The sequence below is a fragment of the Monodon monoceros genome, unplaced genomic scaffold, assembly GCF_005190385.1.
Source record: "Monodon monoceros isolate NGI ecotype Baffin Bay Population unplaced genomic scaffold, NGI_Narwhal_1 Super_Scaffold_15, whole genome shotgun sequence".
NCBI classification, from domain to species: domain Eukaryota; kingdom Metazoa; phylum Chordata; class Mammalia; order Artiodactyla; family Monodontidae; genus Monodon; species Monodon monoceros.
Genome location: NW_021703771.1, coordinates 31,292,771 through 31,309,747, shown reverse-complemented (window position 1 = coordinate 31,309,747; position 16,977 = coordinate 31,292,771). Strand labels below are relative to the sequence as shown.

At 41.6% G+C, this 16,977-nt stretch overlaps 1 protein-coding gene across 1 annotated transcript; it reads left to right on the top strand.

Moving 5' to 3' along the window:
* The first annotated feature begins 1,420 nt into the window (after window positions 1-1,420).
* Window positions 1,421-15,665, top strand: MCHR2 (melanin concentrating hormone receptor 2). The gene is made up of 5 exons (XM_029223525.1): window positions 1,421-1,763; window positions 5,622-5,832; window positions 10,291-10,482; window positions 12,702-12,821; window positions 15,353-15,665. The coding sequence occupies exons 1-5, from the start codon at window positions 1,421-1,423 to the stop codon at window positions 15,663-15,665; spliced, it is 1,179 nt and encodes a 392-aa protein (XP_029079358.1).
* The last annotated feature ends 1,312 nt before the right edge of the window (window positions 15,666-16,977 follow it).

The window sequence follows — 16,977 nt, the reverse complement described above, 5'->3', positions numbered from 1 at the left end:
AAACTTAAATCATCATTTCCAAAAGTGCATATGTTCACAAAACCTGTTAATTTGAATATATAATCCATATTTTCTTTTTGAAAATTGTGGAAATGCTAAAAAACAGTTGTCATAAAAGTTAAATTTTCACCTCTTATCTTGAACACTAGATTTTGTGTATCCCCCAAAATTAGTCTTAAACATCATGGTTTTTCATGATCTAAATAACAGAATGAAGACTGAAATAAACTAATCATCTTGACTTTTTCAAATAGCCGCGTTTGTTTTTTATAAAACAACATGAGGTGGGATGAATTGGGAGACTGGGATTGATATATATACACTAATATGTATTAAATGGATAACTAATAAGAACCTGCTGTATAAAAAACTAAATAAAATAAAATTCAAAAATAAAAAAAAAACAACATGAGGTCACTGACTGTAATTGTTTTTCTGTATGAAATTCTTCAGTGAGTTCAACCCGTCAGTCACGTACAGCTGTTTTGCCTGAAAATAACTCTCTTGCTAATTTTTTACATACATTTTGGCATCAAATTTCAGCATAACAAAAACACAAAGTTAACATTTATATTAGTTGATTTTTAAGGTTTGAAGTAACTGAATAGAAAAGTAAAAGAGAACAGAAAATTAAGAGGAAGATAAGTATTAATAAAAAAGAGCAGAAATTTAGATTATTGCCTTGAAACCACATGGTCAGATGTTAGACTATTTATTTATTTTTAAGATTAGGGAAGATGTTTTATGGCCACTAGCTATTCATTGTGTGGATTGTCATTTAGATGCAATTTTGCTTATTCAAGTAGCAATGTCCTGCTTTACAGTACACACACCTGAGCTCATCATAATTAGTCTCACACACACCATTCATAAAATTGTATTAGACTGCTTTTTTTTTTTTTTTTTTTTGCGGTACGCAGGCCTCTCAGTGTTGTGGCCTCTCCCGTTGCGGAGCACAGGTTCCGGACGCGTAGGCTCAGCGGCCATGGCTCACGGGCCTAGCCGCTCCGCCGCATGTGGGATCCTCCTGGACCGGGGCACGAACCCACGTCCCCTGCATCGGCAGACGGACTCCCAACCACTGTGCCACCAGGGAAGCCCTAGACTGCTTTTTAAAAACTATTTTTCTATTAATATAACCTGCAGAGCCATCCACAGAACCCTCTGTTTAGAGGTGACCATCAGTCTGACGTTTCCAGTTATCAATTCTTCCTGCCAGGCAAGAAGTCTTTCTTCTGTTGATCTCTGCTATCGTAGGGCATGAGAGCTCCCCACTTCTGGCCTCCCGACTCCATTTTAATTGAGGTTTCTGTTTATTAATTTTTACACTCACAATAGGAATATAATTTAACTAGAGTTAAATGCCAAACAAGGACACGTGAGGCAATCCAGAGATAAACAAAATTAGGAAGGTACTACCATGTCCTACCACCATCCTCTGCCCCAACACCACCACCCTTCTCCTGGCCCTGAGCTGAATGGAGGGAAAAAAAGTGGTTTTACAGATCTTGGAAGTTTGGGCTGCCTGGTGGGAGCTGTAGCCACAGTGGGATCTGGGACCATGGAGCGGGAACTGCAGGAGGAAGGTGGAGCCATGGGCGGGATGCAGCCACCACCAGAGATGCCAACAGCAGAGACGGGAAGGAAATACCCTGGCCTCTCCTCTCATCTTACCCTCCAATTTCCCTCCAATAGTGCTTCCTATTGGCCAAAACAAAACAAAAGCCAGTTGGCAAGAAGACCTAGGAACAAAGTGCAGAACGGTGAAAAGTGGGCTTGAGAGTAGGCTGATCAGCAAGGCATCATTCTGCTTGTGTGGGGTTATATATATATTTTTTGTTTTATTTAACCCATTGCATATATCGCTGTTTCTGATTGCAAAAGGTAAACATGTTTTTAATAGAATCTTTTTAAACATTAAAAAATACAAAGAATAAAGTCGCAATCAGTCATACTACTACTACCAAGTGGATAATGACTGGGATTACTGTGACATATTATTTCAGCATGTTTTTAGACAAATGTCTAAATAAATTTGGGGTCATACTACGTACATAGTTGATTTTTTTTTTTTTTTACTTAATAAGTACTTTCTCATTTGATTAAATATTCTTCCAAAGTATGATTTGTAACAACTCTATCATTTATTGTATGGGATTGTGGTATACCTTAATTTATCATAGCATTTAGATATGGCCATATTAACCATATGAAAAACACGTTAGCTGAAATGATCACTGATTTACATATTTTTTTTAATGTTTGGTTCATGAGAGACAGAAATCTAATTAAGTCTGGCAACATGAAATCTGAAGATAAATTAGACCTAAGAAAAGAATGCAAGTGGTATAGTTAGAAATTTTACCATTTCTATTTAATTATTTTTAATTTCTATGCAGTCACTTTCAGTTTAAAAAAGTAATAATAAATATAATGTGTTAGTTTTATTACCCTAGTACCTTATGCCCAGATAGATATATCATTTGCTTCAGAATTCTCTTTTGCTATACAGAGTATCATGTAGAAACACTTTTATTTTATTCTTTTGTATTTCCAGTTAATGGCATGCACTGTCCTCAACAAAGGAATTTCCATAATTCATTATCAGTAAATGATGGGTGCCTACCTGGAGGAGAGCAAGGGCCATGGATCTAATTGCTGCAGTTAGGACCTAAGCAACCACTTGTGGTTTATACCCCAGTTCAAATGGAAATAACATCTACTTAATAGGCAAAGATTTACAGGATTTTTTATTATTGTGTTTTTGCTTTGTTTTTTAATTTATTTTTATTTATTTATTTTTGGCTGTGCTGGGTCTTCGTTGTTGTGCGCTGGCTTTCTCTAGCTCTGGCGAACAGGGCTTACTCTTCATTGCAGTGAGCGGGTTTCTCATTGCAGTGGCTTCTCTTGTTGTGGAGCATGGGCTCTAGGCACACAGGCTTTGGTAGTTGTGGCTCACGGGCTCAGTAGTTGTAGCGCACGGACTTAGTTCCTCCATGGCATGTGGGATCTTCCTGGACCAGGGCTCGAACCTGTGTCCCCTGCTTTGGCAGGCGGATTCTTAACCACTGCGCCACCAGGGAAGTCCCTTTGCTTCTGTTTTTGTTTTTCAGCGTGGAACTCCTTCCAGCTGACCTCTAATATCAGTTCCTCTCCCCTGAGCCCTCTCCATCTCCTACTCCCAATGGTCTGGTGAGGACGAGGATTAGAGACCAAGGACAGTCATTTAGCATCTTTTTTGGTTGACATGTTTTTTTTTTCAAGTCTCTTCTCCTTCTTGGTCTTTCTGATCTGAGCCACCAACGTCCTGGGGACAAGGAACCAACCTGCTGTATTAGTTGCATCAACAATGCCCAAAGTGTGGTTGCTGAATAAGGACTCACAGCAGTAACTCCCCCATATAGTGTGTGCTGCCACGGCCTGGGTAAAATATCCTGGCCCCGACTGACGCCTCACACGAGCCTTTGATGGCTTAAATATGAAGTTCACAGGCTGTAGAATTTGCAGTCCCTGAATAATGAAGACACACACTAGCTTCCAAACAACAGAGCAATAGACCTGGATCCAGGGTGAACTAATAATTGTGGCACAATCTTAGGGCTAATTCTTATGTGCTACTTAAATTCTTATCTGTCCTCAATACAGAGGTCACTTCTGCCAAGAAATCTGCCTTGACTGCCCCCAGGGGAGGGTGTAGAGGCCCATTTGTATGCGCTCCTTGTGCTTTCTCTAGCTTTCTTTCATCACATTATAATGTGATCATTTATTACACGTCTAGACTATAAGCTCCTTGATGTTAGACTTTCTAGGTGATTTAGCTTTGCAGCCCAAAGCACAATATTATGCCTGACATATAATTGCTGCTCAATAAAACGTTTGTTCAATTAATAAACAGCATCTCCCAGATAAAGATGATACCTGTTTATTACTGAATGCCCCAACTCCTTGAAGATAGGGAGTAACTGAATTTTAAATTTCTGCTCTCAGAAAATTATTTTGCCTTCACTTCCCCCAACATTTGACAGGAGATGTTTCTCAGTGCCCTCCACCAATTCACTCGTTTCAGATTTCTACTCCACACTCTGGATTTCAGGGTCTTAATTAATAGTCTTTTCTATTGAGTTAAATTTTATTGGAATATTTCTAAGTAATGGTCAAAATTTGTTTTAACAATGGCCTCAGTTAGGATTTGAACTTACAGCTTCAGTGGGGGAAAAAATGCATTGCAAGATGGAAACATTTATTTTCCCTATTCAGCTATATTTGGTGCTAGGGATAGGTAAAGACAAAGTCTTTTGCCTGAGTGAGTTTAGAGTTGGTATAATTTGTTGCTATGTAGAAATTACTTCAGAACTTAGTGGCTTAAAACAATCAACATTTGTTATCTCACACAGTTTTTTGTTTGTTTTTTTAATTTTTATTTATTTTTGGCTGCATTGGGTCTTCACTGCGGCACGCGGGCCTTCCCCAGTTGCAGCGAGCGAGGCCACTCTTCACTGCAGTGCACGGGCCTCTCATCGTGGCGGCCCCCCTTTGTTGCGGTGCACAGGCTCCAGGTGTGCAGGCTCATTAGTTGTGGCACACGGGCTCAGTAGTTGTGGCTCACAGGCTCTAGAACGCAGGCTCAGTAGTTGTGGCGCACGGGCTCAGCTGCTCTGCGGCATGTAGGATCTTCCTGGACCAGGGATCGAACCCGTGTCCCCTGCATTGGTAGGTGGACTCCCAACCACTGTGCCACCAGGGGAGTCCCTCTCACACAGTTTTGAGGGTCAGGAATCCAAGAGCAGATTAGCTGGGTGGTTCTGGCTCAGGGTCTCTCAAAAAGTTGCAGTCAAGCTGTCTGTCCATCTTTAGAGGACTATCTAAAGGCTTGGCTAGGGATGGAGCATCTACTCCAAGGGAGCTCACTCACAGGTCTGGCAGGTTGGTACTGGTTGTTGGCAGGAGGCCTCAGTTCCTTTCCACATGGACCTCTTCACAGTGCTGTTGAGTAACCTCACAAGACGGCACCTGGCTTCCCCCGGAGAAAGTGATACGAGAGAGCAAGGAGAAAACCCCACCATTCCTTTATGTCCAAATTTTGAATGTCACACTGTCAATTCCACCACGTCCTATTCGTTAGAAGTGAGTTACTAAGTTCAACCCACACTCAAAGGGAGGGAATTAGGCCCCCGCTCTTTTTTTTTTTTTGCAGTACATGGGCCTCTCACTGTTGTGGCCTCTCCGTTGCGGAGCACAGGCTCCGGACGCGCAGGCTCAGCGGCCATGGCTCACGGGCCCAGCCGCTCCGCTGCATGTGGGATCTTCCCGGACCGGAGCACAAACCCGTGTCCCCTGCATCGGCAGGCGGACTCTCAACCGCTGCACCACCACGGAAGCCCTAGGCCCCCGCTCTTGAAAGCAATATCAAAGAAGTTATGGGCATATTTTTAAACCACTGCAGTTAGTTATCAAATAGTTCAGAACGTCTGCATATACACAAAGCATTCATATGTGCATTTGTGACAGTTTCCTTTTAACTTTTAAAATAATGTTAGCAGTTGAAAATCTGTAAGAGAGGGCATAAATTAAAGGTGTGTACTTTCAATGTCAATCCTCGGGTTTCCCTCCATTTCTTTCAGGTCCAGGAAAAAAAACAATTCCTGACATTTATATCTGCAACCTGGCTGTGGCTGATCTGGTCCACATCATGGGAATGCCTTTTCTTATTCACCAGTGGGCCCGGGGAGGAGAGTGGGTGTTTGGGGGGCCTCTCTGCACCAACATCACATCCCTGGATACCTGCAACCAGTTTGCCTGTAGTGCCATCATGACTGTAATGAGTGTGGACAGGTAAGTGAAGAGACTATGAAATATATTAACATAATTCAGAGATGCCTGTACTTCCCCAAGGTCATCCCAACTTAAGGAACATCAGTGCTGGTTTGTAATAGCAAAGTTCCTCTTCCTTTGTTTGTTTCATTGTAGGACAGATCAGGTAATATTTTTCCAACTTTCACAGAGGTCAATTTTTTCATGGAAAACTTAAAACACTAAACATCTCCTTTTTCCCAATCATTTTTTCTATCTCAGTTTTATTTACAATTGACTGCAAGAAAAAAAAAGACCATAGACCGCCTGGAGGGGTGGGATAGGGAGGGTGGGAGGGAGGGAGACGCAAGAGGGAAGAGATATGGGAACATATGTATATGTATAACTGATTCACTTTGTTATAAAGCAGAAACTAACACACCATTGTAAAGCAATTATACTCCAATAAAGATGTAAAAAAAAAAAAAAAAGACCATAAAATCATGAAATATTGGAGACCAGAATGAATGCCCCACCACGACCCATCATTCTTGCAAGAAGGAAGCAGAGGTCCTGAGAAGTGAGGGGATTTGCTAAAGGCACATAGAGAGTCAGTGGCAGAGCTGAGAACTGAAGTAGGTCTCCTCACTCCTTGTCTAGGGCTCTTTCTGGTAAGTTCAATGTCTCACACACCCTTGTTATCACCTAGCAGCTTAAAGGAATCAGTGGAGTAGTGGGCTCTTAAACAGCTATGAAGAGAAGTCAGAGTACCAGGAGGACCATCCTTTATACTCATCATTATGATTGGTTAATGCAAATACTGCCATTTACATCATTAGAAATTTGTTGGACTGTATCCCAGAACATGCCAAAGCCATATTCTCCACCCATGTAAGCTAATGTTATTCAAGGAGATAATGGTGACGGCCAGAGCCTGTGGAGCCAGTGAGTGATGGAGCCCAGTTCAGAGGCAGGCTGTCCAACTCTGGAGATGGCAGGTAGCTGGCAACTACCTCACCACCTGGTTTCTTTAGGAAGCATGCAAGCTAGGATGTGCCCTGCATCACCCAGATGCAAGGACCTCCACAACTGCTCTTAGCAGCATTCCCCAAACAGAAACAAGCCCTGAAGACAACAGTAGAAAGCACAACAGAGCAACCCACTTGAAATCTCTATCCACCTTCTTCCCACCCCAAGCCCAACCCAGCACACTTGGTCCCCCTTGCTCTGATCTACTTTTTCTTTCTCCCTTGCTTCGAATATATTACATATGTTAATATATTTCGTGTACAAAGATATGCATGTGTGTTGTTTTTGTCTAGCCTTCCCTGGCCATCAAATGTAAACTCCACAAAGGCAGGGTCTTTGGTCACTACACTAGTGTCTGTGTAACAATGCCTGGCACATGGGTGCTCAAAAACTACTGATGAATGAATGAGTGAATGTCAGTCTTGAGGGCTGTGTTAAATTTCCCTGAGTCCATCAAGGACTCTTTCCTGAGCTCTGCCTCTCTTACCCTTCCAAGTGGGCCTTTGGGGTCAGGAAGGGATGAGCAGTTCTTCAGATGGATAAACAAAGGAATAGCGGGGTCCATATAAATCATTCCCTGGATCATTATTATTCAGACGTGAATAATGATGGTAATGTTTAATGCAGTTTTTATATCCTGCTGCTTTTCTACAAAAGAATTATCAAAGTATGTAGAGTATACTTCTCAACTTATACTTAGCTTCACATTTTTTAATCTGCACGCTGGGTAAGTCGACCTGGTTAGTTCAGCTGATGCCGCCAATGCTGATGGTGTGTGGAGTAAAGCCTGGTGAGCTTGCCAGGGTTCCAACACCAGAGCCCTGCGCGGGGCAGGAACCACTGTAGAAAAGCAACCTAAAGTATAGTCCTCACCATCGTGATCCCATTCTCAGAAGGAGAAAATCTTCTTCATACCATGTACATACCATGAAGGCAGGAGAGTATCGGCTTTTTCTTTAAAGAGGGGAAACTGTACCCCTTCGGTAAACCTCTTACTGCAAATAAAGTGAAAGCGCATTGTCTGCCTTAGAACAGACCACAGAACATTTCCTAATGTTCACAGGTTTTTTCTGAGTGTATGTGTGTGTGTGTGTGTGTGTGTGTATCTTACACAACTGAATAGTGTGTATTTTTCTTTTAACCTTATGGACACAGAATGCTAAAATTTTACTTTCAAATTAAGACACTCAGGCCTTTATCTTTCTCCCTGCCGTCACTTTAGAGGATCACGTGGCCAGAGACAAATAAAGATTTTGTAAAACTGAAACTTTCCCCCAGCCCCTGTCATTTCTTGCAGTTCTAACTCTACTAAATTCACAAAAATTCAACAAAATCTATAATTCTGTAAAACAGAAATGAAGTTTTCTCTGTAATGCCAGCACTTAATGTCAGTGCCACCAGTATGCCTTATTGTTTATACATTTATTTGAATTGTCAATTTAATGGATCATAAAACTCAAGTGTTTCCCATTTTTCTTTCTCTGATTAATTAATAACTGCAAGTGTGTGGAATATTTTAAGAGAGGGCTCCTACCTTTAAAGCAATACAAAAAAATTCTATAAACATCCAAAATATGAAAAATATTTGCCTCTAGGTGAAAGCTACCTAGACTTTCATTAGTGGTTACTTTCGTAAGTAAATTTTCTAGAACAACAACAAAGTCAGTAAGTAGGAGCCAAAATTCCCCATTCATTCATTTAACAAATATTTATTGAGCACAGACCGTATGACAGGAACGATGCCAGACACAGGAGACACAGCAGCATTAAACTAATAGCCAAGGCTCCTGCCTTCATGGGGCTTCCATTCCAGAGGTGTAGACAGACATTACACCGTGAAGAGCCACAGGGGTAAATATGTATTTCCACACAATGATACCTACTAGAAGGAAAAGTAGAGTTGCCCCACAATCCGCATTTATAGTCATGGGCCCTCGTATAGAGCGAGTGGTCAGGGGAAGCTTCTCCGAGAGGGAGACCTAAATGGGGACCCACAGTAGAAGCAGGAGGAAGGAGAGGCACGTCCTGCCAGGCGGGTAGAACAGCATGTACCTGACGCTGAAAGAGACAGAGTTTGAATGAAGGCCAGGGAGAGGCTGGCACAAACTTCAGCCTGAGTGACAGGGAGGGCCGGAGGGAGAAAGACATCAAGGGTCATGGTGAGAATTCTGAATTTTATCTAAAAGACAAAGAAAGGCCATTGAAGGGTTTTCAGTTGGGGAGATGATGAGAGAAGATTCCCTAACCGATTGATGCCATGACTCCATCTTTAATCCCAGACAGAATGATGGCAGGATTGCTGTACAATCACTACTTCATTCCCTTCCTCAGCAGGAAGGGAAGGGAGCTTTCTCTCCTTAGCGACAGGTAACGCAGGTGCAGTGTGGGGAAGGAGGGGTGGCTGAGGCACCCGGGGTCACAAGCCTGTCCCTGCATGGCAAGGGGTCCCCTAAGTGAGTGCAAAACGTCCTACCTCTTGTGCAAAATTGAAAGAGCAAGGAGACAGAGAATTTTCCATTTTCATAAATCTTCATTAAGTAGCTCTACAAAATCTTGGAGAAAATTAAAGGACCATTGACCACATTTGACATTTGTTTATTATCTACTAATGCTGCTTTCCTACACCCCCGACTGCCAGCAAAACTGTGTTTTCTCAAGTATCTCCTCTGGATCTGAACTCTCTTTTTCATGCTTTAGCTTTCAGCTGTGTCTGAAAAATTATTCTTGGATTTGCTGGAGGACCAAATATGTTTGATATATCAGGATTTCAAGTTTGATTAATGATTATCCTTTTTTCTGGATCAAAATAGAAAAAAAGAAAAGAGAGAACCCCTTCCCCATGAAATTAGTCCACATCCCCCCTCCAGCCTACGTTTCCTGAGGAATTTGTATTGTCTGCTAGTCACGTTTGTTAATTCTCACTGTGATTTCTGTGAACTGAGCCTCCAAGAGCCTGGGGAACTAACTCTAAAGCCATCTGAGCAAAATGTCTGTCCCAGGTGCCTGAATCTCATGCTGCTGGGGATTCTCCCACCAGCCAACGCACTTTCCTCTTTCCTGTCCTACATCTGCCACCGTCCCTCCTGTCCCACATTGGTACACCCTCCCTCCTGTCCTGCCCTCCTGGAGGAAATCCCCATTCAGAAACAAAGTTTTCCAGAGCCTCTTGTGCAAGGGAAGCACCTCTGTAAAGAAAAAGTTTGCACAGCAGAATCTTACCATTTTCAGGGTCTTCATGTAAGTGACAGCTGTGTATCCGTGAGTGGTTTATTCAGACTTACGGGGTCAAGAATTGTTTTCTCTACAGGTACCATCCAGCTCTTAAAAAATATAACTTTCTTTCACCCTGATAGAGGTGTGCTTCAGGGAGGATAATAATACTAATAATTTACTCTTGTCATGAACCTTTCATCCTTGGAGCTCAGTGCTTTTATTGATTGTTCCCAAACCTTTCCTTAACCGGCTTTGCAGGTACTTGGCTCTCGTCCAACCGAGACTGACGAGTTGGAGAACAAGGTACAAGACAAGCCGCATCAATCTGGGCCTTTGGGCAGCTTCCTTTATTCTTGCGTTGCCTGACTGGGTTTACTCGAAGGTCATCAGATTTAATGACGGCGTTGAGAGTTGTGCTTTTGATTTAACATCCCCTGACGATGTACTCTGGTAGGTTGTTAAAACTTAAGAAAAATAGAGTTGAATTAAATCTTGAAGTGCTTCATCCTCCTTGTCAACACGTGAGCAACCGCGAAGAGTGTCCTTGGGGATCCTCTTCGGGCCGGTCTCCCCACTTAGTTCTCTGCTTCCCACCATCAAGTTGATAGTTTGATTTTAAGGAGAGGGTAACCTTTAGAAGAAGATTCTGAGTTTAATCATGTAACGTCAGTGGGTGCAAATATATTTAAATGTGGATTTTAAAGATCCATGGCAGCCAGATTCAATAGGAGCACAGCAATCAAAGGAGGGGCAGACTTTCCAAAAGGGTCTAGGAGTTATGAGACTCAAACCTTATCAATATGCAGCTGGAGTTTGGTTGAGTCGCGTCCCTCGAAAAGATATATCCAAGTTCTAACTCTCAGTGCTTGTGAATACGATCTTATTTAGAAATAGTCTTTGCAGATATAATCAAGTTGAGATGAGGTCTTACTGGATTAGGGTGGGCCCTAAATCCGATGATTGGTTCCTGATAAGGAGAGGGAGATTTGAAGAGACACAGAGAGGATGCATGTGAAGACAGAGGCCAAGACTGGAGTGATGTGTCTATAAGCCAAGGAACACCAAGGATTGCCAGAAGCCACCAGAGGCTAGGAGAAAAGTCCTGGAGCCCATACTCCCTCCTCAAAACCTCAAAAAGGAACCAACCCTGCCAACACCTTGATTTCAGACTTCCAGCTTCCAGAACAGTGAGACAGTAAATTTCTGTTGTTTTAAGCCATCCAGTGTGTGGTAATTTGTTACAGCAGCTCTAGGAAACTAATACAGCAACCAACACAGTCATTTATTACATCTTAATTTGAAAAGAAAAATTAAGTCGAAATTTTTCTGATTGAAATTTTGAACACAGCATTAGAATCTCTGACTAAGATTTTTCGATCACCTGCTAAGGGCCAGGTACTGTGCTAGGTGCTTTTTACATACATTATGGCAAGTCAGTCTGGCAGATCCCTTTTTCCCAGTCTACCACTTGTCAAATAGATGAGTCATTTCTGAATCACATAGACACAGTCTGAGAGGGATGGAGGTAGAGGCCCAGCAAGGCTACGAATCCAGCAACAAAAAAATCTCCAGAGGAGTGCAACGTCGATACCATGATTGTTTATTCATTATTTCTCACAACAGCAGTGGCTCCACTCACAGACAGAAAGCGCCAGCTCATCTAAAGGTGAAATGATAGTTAATCACCGTGGGCTGATAAATTAACCTGGCCGCACCCCGGTCTGAAAGGAGGGCAGGACCTGAAGCTCACTATATGACTACATGACTTTGGCCTGTGTCACATAAACAGAGACTATTTTGCAGCGACAGCTGTTTCTGCTCTTTTCGGTTGGTTATGGTAAGGGATATTCTGAGGTTCTGGCCTCTGTTGTTCCTGCCAGAATTAAGTCCTTATGGTGAACGGAGACTGGGACTAGTGTGCTACGTTCAGAGGCCCTCTGGCTCCGGAGCGCTCTCTCTGCCACCCAGTCCACACCCACCCAATGCCAGCTGCCTTCTTCCACATAAGGGTTTTGCCCCGGAAGGAGGATACCCGGTATCTGGGCAGAAATGGAGTTGGCCCACCCAAGGGTTCCCCCTGGCGGAGCACTGAGAAAATGACTGGCTGATTTGACAACAGGTCCTCTTCTGTGCCCTTTGAGAGACCATCTGGAGTCTCAGTTACAAGCGTGAGCTCTGGAGCTGGCCTGAGTATCTGGGTTCAAATCTCACCTCTGCCACCTACTAGCTGAGTAACCTTGGGCAAGCCGCTCAACCCCTCTGTGCCTTAGTTTCCTCCTCCGTAACATGAAGATGCTAATGGCATTGTACTCCTGGGGATGCACAGATTCAATGGGTTAAAATATGTAAAGCACCCTCAATAGTGCCTACTACATAACAAATGCCACCTGTTGCCTGTTGTTGTTAATAACACTAAATATAATGGTAATAAGCACCCTCACCCACTCTGCAGTACTCAGTAGCATTGGCTACTGAGAAGAGCTGGCTAGAGAAGAGTTGTTGTCTATGAATAATGAAAAGCGGACCTTCTGTATGTGAAAGTACCCAGAGAGCCTTAACTTTTCCCCCAAGCACTTTTATTCCGGGCCCTGAAAAATCACAGAATCATAAACTGTAAAAGTCCCTAGCGTTGTGAATGTAACAGTCATGTCTTCTCTCTCATTTTACAGGTATACTCTGTATTTGACGACAACGGCTTTCTTTTTCCCTTTGCCCTTGATTTTGGTGTGCTATATTTTAATTTTATGCTATACCTGGGAGATGTATCAACAGAATAAGGTTGCCAGATGGTAAGTGTATGCCTTATTTTGTTTTATTTGTTAAAAGAACAATTCAGAGATCTAAGATGTCTACAGTAGAAGCTTAAGCATTAGTCACTTGAAACATGCCAAGCTCAGACATATGGGCATTAATGTCTCTACAAGGCATTTTCTGAAAATAAGTCATGTTCTGAAGCAGCTATTTGAGGATCTCTCAGTGATAAATATTGTAATCACTGATGTAATGGTTTCATAAAAATGTAAACAGAACTCAAGACTCTGCTTAAAGAATAATTTTGTATTTGTCATCAACATTGTTATTTAAATGTTTTATTTGTACATTTTGCAGAGTTGTGTACATATGTAAATATCCTAGATGTTGTGTATATTTTATAACCTTTTAATTTTTGTGGGTTTTTTTTTTAGCGTAGGGGGGGAGGATCTCATTAATATTTGAATACATAGAACAAGGTTAATTAGGACTAAATAAAACCAAAGACTTACCTAAAGACAATAAACTTGGGAAGGACCTTTAATGATACTTGTCTCTAAAACTATATGAATAAATCTAAATTATTTTCCACTTGAAATTGTACATACCAAGTTGTTCAAATGAGTCAGTGATTATACAACATGTTAGGTTAAAAAATCATTATTAAAATTTGTCTTCAGAATAAATTACTGTATTTTTTTGAGAAGACAAGATTGTGGGGTTTCCCCACACACCATATGTAACACTGTGAAGATTTAAAAAAAAAGAATATGTGAAAAATGTAACCACCATTAGTCTAAATTTGTGGCAAACCCTGGTACCAAAGGTTTAGGTGTTCTATTGGCCCATGACATTTTTTCTGACTTCTTTAAATTCTTTGGAATTATTACATTATTAAAGAGTGGTCTAGGGCTTCCCTGGTGGCGCAGTGGTTGAGAATCTGCCTGCCAATGCAGGGGACACGGTTTTGAGCCCTGGTCTGGGAAGATCCCATATGCCGTGGAGCAAGTGGGCCCGTGAGCCACAATTACTGAGCCTGTGCGTCTGGAGCCTGTGCTCCGCAACAAGAGAGGCCGCGATAGTGAGAGGCCCGCACCGCGATGAAGAGTGGCCCCCGCTTGCCACAACTAGAGAAAGCCCTCGCACGGAAAAGAAGACCCAACACAGCCATAAATAAATAAACAAAGCAAACTGTCAACAAGTAAAAATAAATAAACACTATTATATTTTAAAAAAAAAAGAGTGGTCTATTTAGAATGGGAAAGAGAAGCAACCACAGTTATAGACAAAAATTAGCTTCTAAATGTATCACAGGTGAGAAGGTTGAAATGGAATCATATGGAATATTATGACATCGACAGCTGGAGAGGATGCTTGAACCCTTTTAAAACAGTTCTCCAAATCAGATCACTTTGCTCCCAACACTTTTCTCAGAAATGCTAAGAGCATCTTATAAAACAAAGTTCATATGGTCCAGTTATCCCTAAAAATGCAATAAGTTAGAGGAATGATGGTGCCTACTCTGATGAACTGCAGAAGAATCATTATCTTAGAGTGATTTTCAGCTGCCATTTCCCAGGCTTATTCATCTGCTTGTCATGTCCCAGAGAAATTTCTAGTAAATGTCTAAATATGACATAACATGATGAAATTTGGGAAATTTAAGTATTTTTTATTTTAGAAAAATTTTAAATTTACATCAAACTTGCATAAGTAGTACAGAGAGTTTCCATATACTCCTCACTCCAGTTTCCCCATTAACATCTTACCATGTTGCATTTGTCAAAACAAAGATAATGGCATTAGTACACCACTATTAACTAAACTCTACCCTATATTGGATTTCACTGGTTTTTCCATTAAAGTCCTCTTTCTGCTCCAGGATTCAATCCAGGGGACCACACTGCATTTAGTTGACACATCGCCACAGTCTCCTCTGGTCTGTGACAGTTTCTCACTCTTTCCTTGTTTTTCATAACCTTGTAGTCTTAAGTACTGTACTTAAGGAGTACTGGTCAGGTATCCTGTAGAATGTCCCCCAGTCTCGGTTTGTCTGATAACGTATCACGATGAGACTCTAAGGTTAAGGTAGTGTTTACGAGGTTTCTTCACTTCAAAATGACTACTTATCCCTTTCTCTATTCCATTATTTGGAAACGAGTCAAGAGGGAAAGGAGGGTGAGAATTAAGCTGTGTCTCCTGGAAAGGGGAGTATCTACATATATTATTTGGAATTTTTCTGTAAAGAAGGTTTGTCGCTTCTCTCCCATGTTATTCAATCATTTATATCAGTACAGATTCATATATCTTTATTTGATACTTTGGATTATAATTCACTGCTATGTAATTTATTTTGTTTCTCGAAATGTTCCAGCTTTGGAAAATTCAGGCAATTTTTCACAGGGCTGAAAAAGAGTATTTTCACAGTGCTCCAAATAAGTAAGAAGAAAAATGAGCTTCACATTTCACTACATAGCCATTCTGAACTGTCCAAAAAGCTCTGGGACATTGTTGTCCCATAATTTCTGTGGTTGTTTGTGTCCTATCTCTCCAGATGTTTCCGCTACAGCTACAGTCCCAGTGTTCCAAGGCAGAGGGTGATGAAGCTGACGAAGACGGTGCTGGTGCTGGTGGCGGTCTTTATCCTGAGTGCTGCCGCCTATCACGTGATACAACTGGTGAACTCACAGACAGAGCAGCCCACGCTGGCTTTCTATATGGGCTATTGCCTCTCCAACTGTCTCAGCTATGCCGGCAGCAGCATCAACCCTTTCCTCTACATCCTGCTGAGTGGAAATTTCCGGAAACGCCTGCCTCAAGGGCAAAGGAGAGTGACAGAAGGAAATCAACAATACGGAAAGCACCTTGAAATAGAGCTTTAAGGAGAGTACATGGATCATCAAAAGTCTAGACAGGCTTGCCTATGACAGAAGGAAATCAACAATATGGAAAGCACCTTGAAATAGAGCTTTAAGGAGAGTACATGGATCATCAAAAGTCTAGACAGGCTTGCCTATGTTACTGATGTTATTAAAAAGGGCGGGCAAAACGGTGTGCTGGTGTCCATTCTTGTTGTGCCCTTGTGACTCTAGAACAGTGCTGTAACCATTCAAATGCAGTGAGTTTAATATGCTAACTTAGGTGAAACATAAAATATTTGTCTGTGTAGGCAGTAGGCAGTGGGATAGCTGAAGAGACCCGAGCTCCATGGTTGTGGATGTTATTTCAGCATCTTATAAACTAGTCACTGATGAATATGGCCATCCCTGACCATCGACTGAAAACTCACCAAGGAATTTGACCTTGCCGTCTACGCTGCGGCCCCACTGTAACAGTGCCCTTGAGGCTCCTAAGAGGGGACCACCTTACAATGAGATCTGAAGTATGGCCATTTTTTAATCTACAAAAATGTCAGTTTCATAGGGTCTAATTTAATGCCGTCAATAATCAACTCCATCTGTTAGCATGACCATTAGCATGTACTGAACACATACAACATGTAAGATTACATGTAACAAACCTTCGAGGTAAGTATTACCCCAGTTTACTAAGGCTCAGGAAGGTTAAGTGATAAGCTTAACACTGCACAGCTACATAAGAGCTGGGCTGAAATCCAGGTCTGCCTGTTTATGTCTTTTTACTACAGCCCCTTGGCAACCTGTACCTATCATACTGAAAAGGGCCAATAATTGGGTTTTGTTGTTGTTGCGTTTTTTGCTTTCTCCTACACCCCTACAGGAAAAGAACTAAAGTCTGAAAGAAATGAGTTCATAGTCTTAAAGAAATAAGTTTACGCATATTCTTTTGCATTTAGCTTTGTTCTCATACCTACAAATGATAGAAACCAGCATCTGCATTTTAATAGTATAATAGTATTCTTCAGGACGTCAAGTACACTCAGACACATTCTCTTTAGGTTACAGTGGATGTTTAGTCAAGGCTGCAGAAAGTAATTCGCTTTTAATTTCACAGATGTTCATTATGTCTTTTCCTTCTGTGGCTTGTATAAAACATTCACTTTGATATAGTAAGGAAAAAATGCTTTTAAAGTCTATATTCTCAACAAGGTAAATATTTTATTTTGTTTGGGGATGAATCTGTAAACCCACCTCCCTCATCTAAATATACAAAACCGCTTGCTTCATGGGCATATAAAACTGATTTTTCATCAGCCCTTTATATAAAAGAGTCACA